This window comes from Columba livia, chromosome 32, assembly GCF_036013475.1.
Source record: "Columba livia isolate bColLiv1 breed racing homer chromosome 32, bColLiv1.pat.W.v2, whole genome shotgun sequence".
NCBI classification, from domain to species: domain Eukaryota; kingdom Metazoa; phylum Chordata; class Aves; order Columbiformes; family Columbidae; genus Columba; species Columba livia.
Genome location: NC_088633.1, coordinates 214,604 through 224,978, shown reverse-complemented (window position 1 = coordinate 224,978; position 10,375 = coordinate 214,604). Strand labels below are relative to the sequence as shown.

Below are 10,375 nucleotides of genomic sequence, written 5' to 3'. Positions count from 1 at the left end.
GGGACCCCAGGGATGGAGCAATGAGGTGATGGGGACCCCTGGGATGGAGCAATGGGGTGATGGGGACCCCAGGGATGGAGCAATGGGGTGATGGGGACGCCAGGGATGGAGCAATGGGGTGATGGGGACGCCAGGGATGGAGCAATGGGGTGATGGGGACCCCTGGGATGGAGCAATGGGGTGATGGGGACCCCTGGGATGGAGCAATGAGATGATGGGGACCCCTGGGATGGAGCAATGGGGTGATGGGGGACCCCAGGGATGGAGCAATGGGGTGATGGGGGACCCCTGGGATGGAGCAATGAGGTGATGGGGACCCCAGGGATGGAGCAATGGGGTGATGGGGACCCCAGGGATGGAGCAATGGGGTGATGGGGACACCAGGGATGGAGCAATGGGGTATGGGGGACCCCTGGGATGGAGCAATGAGGTGATGGGGGACCCCAGGGATGGAGCAATGGGGTGATGGGGGACCCCTGGGATGGAGCAATGGGGTGATGGGGGACCCCTGGGATGGAGCAATGGGGTGATGGGGACACCAGGGATGGAGCAATGGGGTGATGGGGACACCAGGGATGGAGCAATGGGGTGATGGGGACCCCAGGGATGGAGCAATGGGGTGATGGGGGACCCCTGGGATGGAGCAATGGGGTGATGGGGGACCCCTGGGATGGAGCAATGGGGTGATGGGGACCCCAGGGATGGAGCAATGGGGTGATGGGGACCCCAGGGATGGAGCAATGGGGTGATGGGGGACCCCAGGGATGGAGCAATGGGGTGATGGGGACCCCAGGGATGGAGCAATGGGGTGATGGGGACCCCTGGGATGGAGCAATGAGGTGATGGGGACCCCAGGGATGGAGCAATGGGGTATGGGGGACCCCTGGGATGGAGCAGTGGGGTGATGGGGACCCCAGGGATGGAGCAATGGGGTGATGGGGACCCCAGGGATGGAGCAATGGGGTGATGGGGACCCCAGGGATGGAGCAATGGGGTATGGGGGACCCCAGGGATGGAGCAATGGGGTGATGGGGACCCCAGGGATGGAGCAATGGGGTATGGGGGACCCCAGGGATGGAGCAATGGGGTGATGGGGACCCCAGGGATGGAGCAATGGGGTGATGGGGACCCCTGGGATGGAGCAATGGGGTGATGGGGGACCCCAGGGATGGAGCAATGGGGTGATGGGGGACCCCTGGGATGGAGCAATGGGGTGATGGGGGACCCCTGGGATGGAGCAATGGGGTGATGGGGACACCAGGGATGGAGCAATGGGGTGATGGGGACCCCAGGGATGGAGCAGTGGGGTGATGGGGACCCCAGGGATGGAGCAGTGGGGTGATGGGGACCCCAGGGATGGAGCAATGGGGTTATGGGGACCCCAGGGATGGAGCAGTGGGGTATGGGGGACCCCTGGGATGGAGCAGTGGGGTATGGGGGACCCCTGGGATGGAGCAATGGGGTCTGGGGGACCCCAGGGATGGAGCAGTGGGGTGATGGGGACCCCAGGGATGGAGCAGTGGGGTGATGGGGACCCCTGGGATGGAGCAATGAGGTATGGGGGACCCCAGGGATGGAGCAGTGGGGTGATGGGGACCCCTGGGATGGAGCAATGAGGTGACGGGGACCCCAGGGATGGAGCAATGGGGTGATGGGGACCCCAGGGATGGAGCAGTGGGGTGATGGGGACCCCAGGGATGGAGCAGTGGGGTGATGGGGACCCCTGGGATGGAGCAGTGGGGTGATGGGGACCCCTGGGATGGAGCAATGGGGTGATGGGGACCCCAGGGATGGAGCAATGGGGTATGGGGGACCCCAGGGATGGAGCAGTGGGGTAAATTTGGGAATTTGGGGTGCAAATTGGGTTGAATTTTGGCGTTTTTGGGGCGCCACCTCACCGCTGTGCAGCTTCTCGTGCTCCTTGAGGTGCTTCTTGAAGTTGAAGGATTTGCCGCAGCCGGGTTGGGAGCAGGCGAAGGTTTTCTGGTGCACGTGCTGGTACTTCTGGTGGTGCTGCCGCGTTTTGGGGAGAAAACCGGCCAAATTGAGCAAAAATAGGCATTTTTAGGACCCGTTTCCCCCCACGTTTCGCCCCCCAAGTTCCTCACATTCAGATATTGGCGGTTGGAGAAGATTTTGCCGCAGCCGGCGAAGTCGCACAGGAGGATCTCGCGTTTCGCCGCTTTCCTGTGAGTAAAAATAGGGGAAAAAGCACAATTTTTGGGGAAAAAAACCACAGTTTTGGTCAATTTGGTGCATCACAACATCAGCATTTCTTCCCCGCCCCCGAAAAATGGGGTTAAGGGAATTAAAACCCTTTCAGGAGAAGATTAAGCCTCATTAATTTTATTATATTATTAAACTAAATTAGCTTCAAACTCACTTAAGACTCACTTGAAACTCACTTGAAACTCACTTGAAACTCACTTGAAACTCACTTGAAACTCACTTGAAACTCACTGAAACCTCCCTTAAACCTCCCTTAAACCTCCCTTAAAACCCCCTTAAAACCCCCTTAAACGTCAATTAAACCTCACTTAAACCTCAAATGTCACTTAAACCTCACTTAAAACTCACTTAAACGTCACTTAAATCTCACTTAAATGTCACTTAAAACTCCCTTAAAACTCACTTAAACGTCACTTAAAACTCCCTTAAAACTCCCTTAAACGTCACTTAAAACTCCCTTAAACGTCACTTAAAACTCCCTTAAAACTCCCTTAAACGTCACTTAAAACTCCCTTAAACGTCAATTAAACCTCACTTAAACCTCAAACATCACTTAAACGTCACTTAAACGTCACTTAAACGTCACTTAAACGTCACTTAAATCTCACTTAAAACTCCCTTAAAACTCACTTAAACGTCACTTAAACGTCACTTAAACGTCACTTAAACGTCACTTAAACGTCACTTAAACGTCACTTAAACGTCACTTAAAACCCCCTTAAACGTCAGTTAAACCTCACTTAAACCTCACTTAAAACTCACTTAAACGTCACCTAAATCTCACTTAAAACTCCCTTAAAACTCACTTAAACGTCACTTAAACGTCACTTAAACGTCACTTAAACGTCACTTAAACGTCACTTAAACGTCACTTAAACGTCACTTAAAACTCCCTTAAAACTCCCTTAAAACTCCCTTAAACGCCACTTAAACGCCACTTAAACGCCACTTAAACGCCACTTAAATGCCACTTAAACGCCACTTAAACGCCACTTAAAATTCTAAAAACTTAATGAAATGATCAAATTAACCTGATTCTCTTGGGGCCGATCTGCGCCGCGTCCTCGTCGCCCGCCTGCTCTCGCCTCCCGCACCTGAAATTTGGGGATAAAACCCCCAAAATGAGGCAAATTTTAGTCCCCAAGCTCCGAGTCGTCACCCAGTGTCAAAAATTGAGTCGTCTGTGGTCATTATCGGGTCATCCCCGACTAAGATTTGATGTTTATTGGCCCCAATGTCCCCAGTGTGACTCACCCGAGGCGTCCGAGCTTCTCCTCTGGGCTGGGCTTGCTTAGGCCAGGCTTGCTTAGGCTGGGCTCACTTAGGCTGGGCTCAACTGGCGGCTCCTCCTTGACGACTTTCTTGCGGGTTCTTGGTTGGTTTTGTCGGCGTTTGGGTTGCGAGTCACTGCGGGAGGAGACGCGAGATGATTGGATCTGGTGGGACATGATAGGACAATGTAGGACGTTGGTTGGACACAGTTGGCCATGGGAGGACATTGGTTGGAGGTGGTTGGCCACGGTAGGCCATTGGTTGGCCATCGCTGGCCATGGTAGGCCATTGGTTGGCCATGATAGGCCTTGGTTGGCCATGATAGGCCTTGGTTGGCCATGATAGGCCTTGGTTGGACACAGTTGGTCATGGTAGGACATTGGTTGGCCATGGTAGGCCATTGGTTGGCCATGGTAGGCCATTGGTTGGCCATGGTAGGCCTTGGTTGGCCATTGGTTGGCCATTGGTTGGACACAGTTGGTCATGGTAGGACATTGGTTGGCCGTGGTTGGCCATTGGTTAATGTGGTTGGCCATGGTAGGACATTGGTTGGCCATGGTAGGTCATTGGTAGGTCATGGTAGGCCATTGGTTAACGTGGTTGGCCATGGTAGGACATTGTTTGGCCACGGTAGGCCTTGGTTGGCCACGGTAGGCCACTGGTTGGCCATGGTAGGCCACTGGTTGGCCATGGTAGGCCACTGGTTAATGTGGTTGGCATGGTAAGCCATTGGTTGGCCATGGTAGAACATTGGTTGGCCATTGGTTGGCCGGGGTAGGCCATTGGTTAATGTGGTTGGCCATGGTTGGCCATTGGTTGGCCACTGGTTAATCTGGTTGGCATAGTAAGCCATTGGTTGGCCATGGTAGAACATTGGTTGGCCATTGGTAGGCCATTGGTTGGCCATTGGTAGGCCATTGGTTAACGTGGTTGGCCAGGGTAGGCCATTGGTTGGCCAGGGTAGGCCATTGGCTAATGTGGTTGGCCATGGTTGGCCATTGGTTAATGTGGTTGGCCATGGTTGGCCATGGTAGGCCATTGGTTGGCCATTGGTTGGCCATTGGTTGGCCACAACTGGCCACGGCTGAAGGTGATTGGCCACGCTTGACCACAGCAGGACACTGATTGGCCGCGGCCAGACCTCACCTGCCAACGGACGGCTGGTAGTTCTCATCGCGCGGGTCATCGGCGTAGGCGAGGTCATCATTGACGTCATTGCTGATGTCATCATTGGTGTCATCACCGATGTCATCGCAAACATCATCATCCCCCCGAGGCTCCGCCCCCTCCGCGCTGCAGGAACCCGCTCGTTAATTACAGGAACCCCCCGTTCATTATGGGAGCTCCTCGTTAACCCCGTGAGGACCCAACGGAACCTTCCGGAGAATCTGCGGGTGCCACCAACTCACCTCCCGTCCCCGTCCGACCGCGGCGGCTCCCGGGGACCTGGGGGGACACGAGGGGGTCGGTTGATGCGCCCGCTGTCCAATGAGAACCCCAAAACGGGGTCAGCGGGGCTGGGGGGACCCTGGGACCGGGGGAGCGGGTGACACGGGCCCAAACAGCTCCAAGGTTTGAAATTTGGGCTGCAAACCAGCTCCAAAGTCGGACTTTTTGGGGTGAAATCCACTCACCGGTGTCATCGGCGGTGACGCCAACGGCATCGCCGCCGTCTCGTGGTTCGTCCCCCGCGGGCGATCGGGCGGCCAAGCGCCCCCCGGTGTCCTCGGGGCGCTGGCAGGTGGTGACGTCGGCGGTGATGTCATTGGTGATGTCACTGAGGCGCCAGGAGAAGCTGTGCCCGGCCACACACGCCCACTCCAGCGAGCCCAGGGAGTGCGGGGGCCCCGGGGGGGGCTGAACGGCCGGGACGAAGGAGCAGGAGCGCCCGTGGCCGTGGGACAGAGCGACCAGGCGCTGCAGGGACCCCGGCGACGGCGCCGCTGCAACACAGCGCCACGCGGTAAAGTGTGGGGGGACAGTTGAAGTTTTGGGGGGAAATTTGGGATTTTGGGGGAATACAAAATTTTGGGGGAAATTTGGAATTTTGGGGGAAAATCTGGAGTTTTTGGGGAATTTGGAATTTTGGAGGAATTTGACATTTTGGGGGAAAATTTGGAATTTTGGGGAAATTTGGAATTTTTGGGGAATTTGAAATTTTTGGGGAATTTGAAATTTTTGGGGAATTTGAAATTTAAGATAAAAATGAAATTTTAGGGGAAAATTTCAAATTTTAGGGGAAAATTTCAAATTTTAGGGGAAAATTGGAAGTTTTTGATAAAAATTGGCATTTGGGTAAATTTGAAATTTTAGGGAAGAATTGCAATTTGGGGGAAATTTGGAATTTTGGGGGAAATTTGAAATTTTGGAGGAATTTGGAATTTTGGAGGAATTTGGAATTTTGGAGGAATTTGGAATTTAAGAAGAAAATTTCAAATTTTAGGGGAAATTTCAAATTTTAGGGGAAAATTGGAAGTTTTTGATAAAAAAATTGGCATTTGAGTAAATTTGAAATTTTAGGGGAGAATTGCAATTTGGGGGAAAGTTTGAAATTTTGGGGGAAATTTGGAATTTGGGGGAAATTTGGAATTTTGGGGGAAATTTGGAATTTAAGATAAAAATTTGAAATTTAAGGAGAAAATTTCAAATTTTAGGGGAAATTTCAAATTTTCAATTAAAAAATGGAATTTGGGTAAATTTGAAATTTTAGGGGAGAAATGCAATTTGGGGGAAAATTTGAAATTTGGGGGAAATTTGGAATTTCTGGGAAAATTTGAAATTTAAGATAAAAATTTGAGATTTTAGGAGAAAATTTGAAATTTTAGGGGAGAATTTGAAATTTTTGATAAAAAATTGGAATTTGGGTAAATTTGAAATTTCAGGGGAGATTTGAAATTTTGGGAGAAAATTTGAACTTTTGGGAGAAAATTCAAAATTTGGGGAAAATCCAAAATTTAAGATCAAAATATGAAATTTTAGGAGAAAATCTGAAATTTTAGGTTAAAAATTGAAATTGGATAAATTTGAAATTTTAGGGGAAAATTGCAATTTTGGGAGAAAATTTGAACTTTTAGGAGAAAATTCAAAATTTTGGGGGAAATTCGGAGTTTTGGGGCAAATTCAAAATTTAAGATAAAAATTTGAAATTTTAGGGGAAAACTTGAAATTTACGATTAAAAATTGAAATTTTGGGTGAATTCAAAATTTTGGGGGAAATTCAAAATTTTGGGGGAAAATTTGAAATTTTTGGGGAAAATTTGAAATTTTAGGGGGAAATCTGGAATTGTAGCAAAAATCCAAAATTTTGGCAAAACCTCCAAATTTTAATGGAAATTCAAATTTTTTGCAAACCCTCAAAATTTTAGGGGAAAATACAGAATTTTAGGAGAAAATGCAAAATTTAGGGTGAAAAAGGTGAAATTTGAGGCAAGAAACAGAGCAAAATAGGAATTTCGGGGTGATAAACGCCTCAAAATTGGAAATTTTGGGTGGAAACCACCTCCAAATTTTGAATTTTGGGGCAAAAACCTCTCGAATTTTCAGGTGAAAACCAGCTCAAAATGTCAATTTGAGGGTGAAAAGCAGCTCAACGTTTCAATTTGTGGGTGAGCAACTTGCCCAAATCAGCTCAAATCTACCCCAAAATGTCAATTCTCACCCTCAAATCTCCAATGGATATTCCCCAAATTCCCACTGTTTCCCCCCATTGTGGTTCCTGTTTCTCTGGGATCTTCTCTTGCCCAAACCCGCTTGTTTTAGCCCCAAAATGCGAGGGTTGGGGACACGTACCTGGGGGCCCGGCTGAGGAGCTGAACCTGTGGGAATGGACAGAATTAAGCTGGGTTTAGTGGTTTGGGGGTTTAAACTGGTTTGGGGGGTCTAATGGGTTTAAGGGAGTTTCTAAGGGGGTTTTCAGCAGTTTTTAAGGGGGATTATAAGGAATTTTGAAGGGGTTTTGAGCTGGAACCAGGCCAGTGTGAACCCCAACCGCAGCTGGTGGGGTTTTGAAGGGTTTTGAAGGGGTTCTCAGGGGGTTTTGGGGTTCGCGGACCTGTCGAGCAGGAACTGGGCCAGCTGGGAGTGCAGCGCGAAGCCCAACTGGTCCTTGAGGCGGCACCAGCGCTCCAGGTGCCCCCCCAGGCGGATGCGGCAGCGGCTGCGACGAGCGTCCAGCTCCCGGCGGCGCTGGCGGCGAGAGAGCTCGGCGGGGACCTGGGGACAATGGGGACAATTGGGGGTGGGGGGCACGTGGGGATATGGGGGATGAGCGGGGAGCTGGGGGATCTAGAGACATTGTCAATATGGGGGGACATGGGGAGGGGGCTAAGGGAGGATCAGGGGGGATGGGGGCACGTGGGGATATGGGGGATGAGCAGGGAGCTGGGGGATATAGAGATACTGTCAATATGGGGGGACAGGGACATATGGGGGACATGGGGAGGGGTCTATGGGAGGAACAGGTGGGGATGGGGGGACCTGGGGACAATGGGGACAATTGGGGGTGGGGGGCACATGGGGATATGGGGGATGAGTAGGGAGCTGGAGGATCTAGAGACATTGTCAATATGGGGGGACATGGGGAGGGGGCTAAGGGAGGATCAGGTGGGGATGGGGGGACAATGGGGACAATTGGGGGTTGGGGGGCACATGGGGATATGGGGGATGAGGGGGGAGCTGGGGGATATAGAGACATTGTCAATATGGGGGGACATGGGAGGGGGCTAAGGGAGGATCATGGGGGGATGGGGGGCATGGGGACAATTGGGGGTGGGGGGCACATGGGGATATGGGGGATGAGCAGGGATATAGAGACATTGTCAATAGGGAGGGACATGGGGGGACAGGGACATATTGGGGGACATGGGGAGGGGGCTATGGGAGGATCATGGGGGGATGGGGGGACAATGGGGACAATTGGGTGTGGGGGGCACATGGGGATATGGGGGATGAGCAGGGATCTAGAGACATTGTCAATATGGAGGGACATGGGGGGACAGGGACACATGGGGGGACATGGGGAGGGGTCTATGGGAGGAACAGGTTGGGATGGGGGGACAATTGGGGGTGGGGGGCACATGGGGATATGGGGGATGAGGGGGGAGCTGGGGGATATAGAGACATTGTCAATATGGGGGGACATGGGGGGACAGGGACATATGGGGGACATGGGGAGGGGTCTATGGGAGGAACAGGTTGGGATGGGGGGACAATTGGGGGTGGGGGGCACATGGGGATATGGGGGATGAGGGGGGAGCTGGGGGATATAGAGACATTGTCAATATGGGGGGACATGGGGGGACAGGGACATATGGGGGGACATGGGGAGGGGGCTAAGGGAGGATCAGGTGGGGATGGGGGGACATGGGGACAATTGGGGGTGGGGGGCACGTGGGGATATGAGGGATGAGGGGGGAGCTGGGGATATAGAGACATTGTCAATATGGGGGGACACGGGGGGACAGGGACATATGGGGGGACATGGGGACAATTGGGGACAATTGGGGGTGGGGGGCACATGGGGATATGGGGGATGAGCAGGGAGCTGGGGGATATAGAGACATTGTCAATATGGGGGGACATGGGGGGACAGGGACATATGGGGGACATGGGGAGGGGTCTATGGGAGGAACAGGTGGGGATGGGGGGACATGGGGACAATTGGGGACAATTGGGGGTGGGGGGCACATGGGGATATGGGGGATGAGGGGGGAGCTGGGGGATCTAGAGACATTGTCAATATGGGGGGACATGGGGGGACAGGGACATATGGGGGACATGGGGAGGGGGCTAAGGGAGGATCAGGTGGGGATGGGGGGACCTGGGGACAATGGGGACAATTGGGGGTGGGGGGCACGTGGGGATATGGGGGATGAGCGGGGAGCTGGGGGATCTAGAGACATTGTCAATATGGGGGGACATGGGGAGGGGGCTAAGGGAGGATCAGGTGGGGGTGGGGGGCACATGGGGATATGGGGGATGAGCAGGGAGCTGGGGGATATAGAGATATTGTCAATATGGGGGGACAGGGACATATGGGGGACATGGGGAGGGGTCTATGGGAGGATCAGGTGGGGATGGGGGGACCTGGGGACAATGGGGACAATTGGGGGTGGGGGGCACATGGGGATATGGGGGATGAGTGGGGAGCTGGGGGATCTAGAGACATTGTCAATATGAGGGGACATGGGGAGGGGGCTAAGGGAGGATCAGGTGGGGATGGGGGGACATGGGGACAATTGGGGACATCGGGAATATGGGGGACATGGGGACAGAGATATGGGGGGGACAGTTGGGGACATGGTGGGGGGGTGTCTAAAAGAGGGTCAGGAGGGGACACGGGGGGACACAAGGTCTGGAGGTGACACTTGGGGACATGGGGATGGTCCAGCTTCATATGGGGGGGGGGGGGGGGGGGGACACCGGGGTGTCCCAGCCCCATGTTGGGGGGAAGACACAATGTTGGACACGCTGCCCCTTCCCGCCAGCAGAAACCCCGCCCCTTCCCCAAGCCACGCCCCCTCATCCAAACCTCCCGCCATTTCTCCCGCGAGGCCCCCCCACCACCCCCCCCCCCGCCTCCCATCACCACCGCGGGCCCGATCCCGCTGCCGGGGGCCTTAAAACGGCCGCAGCGGCGCCGAAGGGAAACCCAGCGGGAAAGGCGCGGCCCGAAGCCCCCGCCCACCACCCCCGCTGTGTGCCCAGCGCTGCCGCCCACCCACCCACCCGCTCAGCCGCGCTGCTCTCCATAGCCCGCCGATGGGCCCCACCGGCGGCCGTGCCCCTTTTAAGAGCCGAAGGCGCCTCCGCTCAAGCACCGGGACAAGATGGCGGAGGCTCCGCCCACTCCTCGCTAAGCGCATGCGCACAAACG

At 53.9% G+C, this 10,375-nt stretch overlaps 1 protein-coding gene across 2 annotated transcripts in view; it reads right to left on the bottom strand.

Annotated features, from left to right (window-relative positions):
* The window catches only part of ZNF692 (zinc finger protein 692), an 18,322-nt gene extending 7,947 nt beyond the window's left edge, over window positions 1–10,375 (bottom strand). For both annotated transcript variants that reach the window (XM_065044104.1, XM_065044105.1), the window contains exons 1-10: window positions 10,228–10,375; window positions 7,553–7,713; window positions 7,291–7,316; window positions 5,136–5,444; window positions 4,911–4,947; window positions 4,648–4,794; window positions 3,484–3,636; window positions 3,261–3,323; window positions 2,109–2,187; window positions 1,899–2,013 (exon numbers count right to left, since the gene is read on the bottom strand). In XM_065044104.1, the coding sequence (XP_064900176.1) occupies window positions 1,899–2,013; window positions 2,109–2,187; window positions 3,261–3,323; window positions 3,484–3,636; window positions 4,648–4,794; window positions 4,911–4,947; window positions 5,136–5,444; window positions 7,291–7,316; window positions 7,553–7,713; window positions 10,228–10,251 (1,114 nt within the window). In that variant the 5' untranslated portion in view covers window positions 10,252–10,375. The remainder of the gene's footprint in view (window positions 1–1,898; window positions 2,014–2,108; window positions 2,188–3,260; window positions 3,324–3,483; window positions 3,637–4,647; window positions 4,795–4,910; window positions 4,948–5,135; window positions 5,445–7,290; window positions 7,317–7,552; window positions 7,714–10,227) is intronic.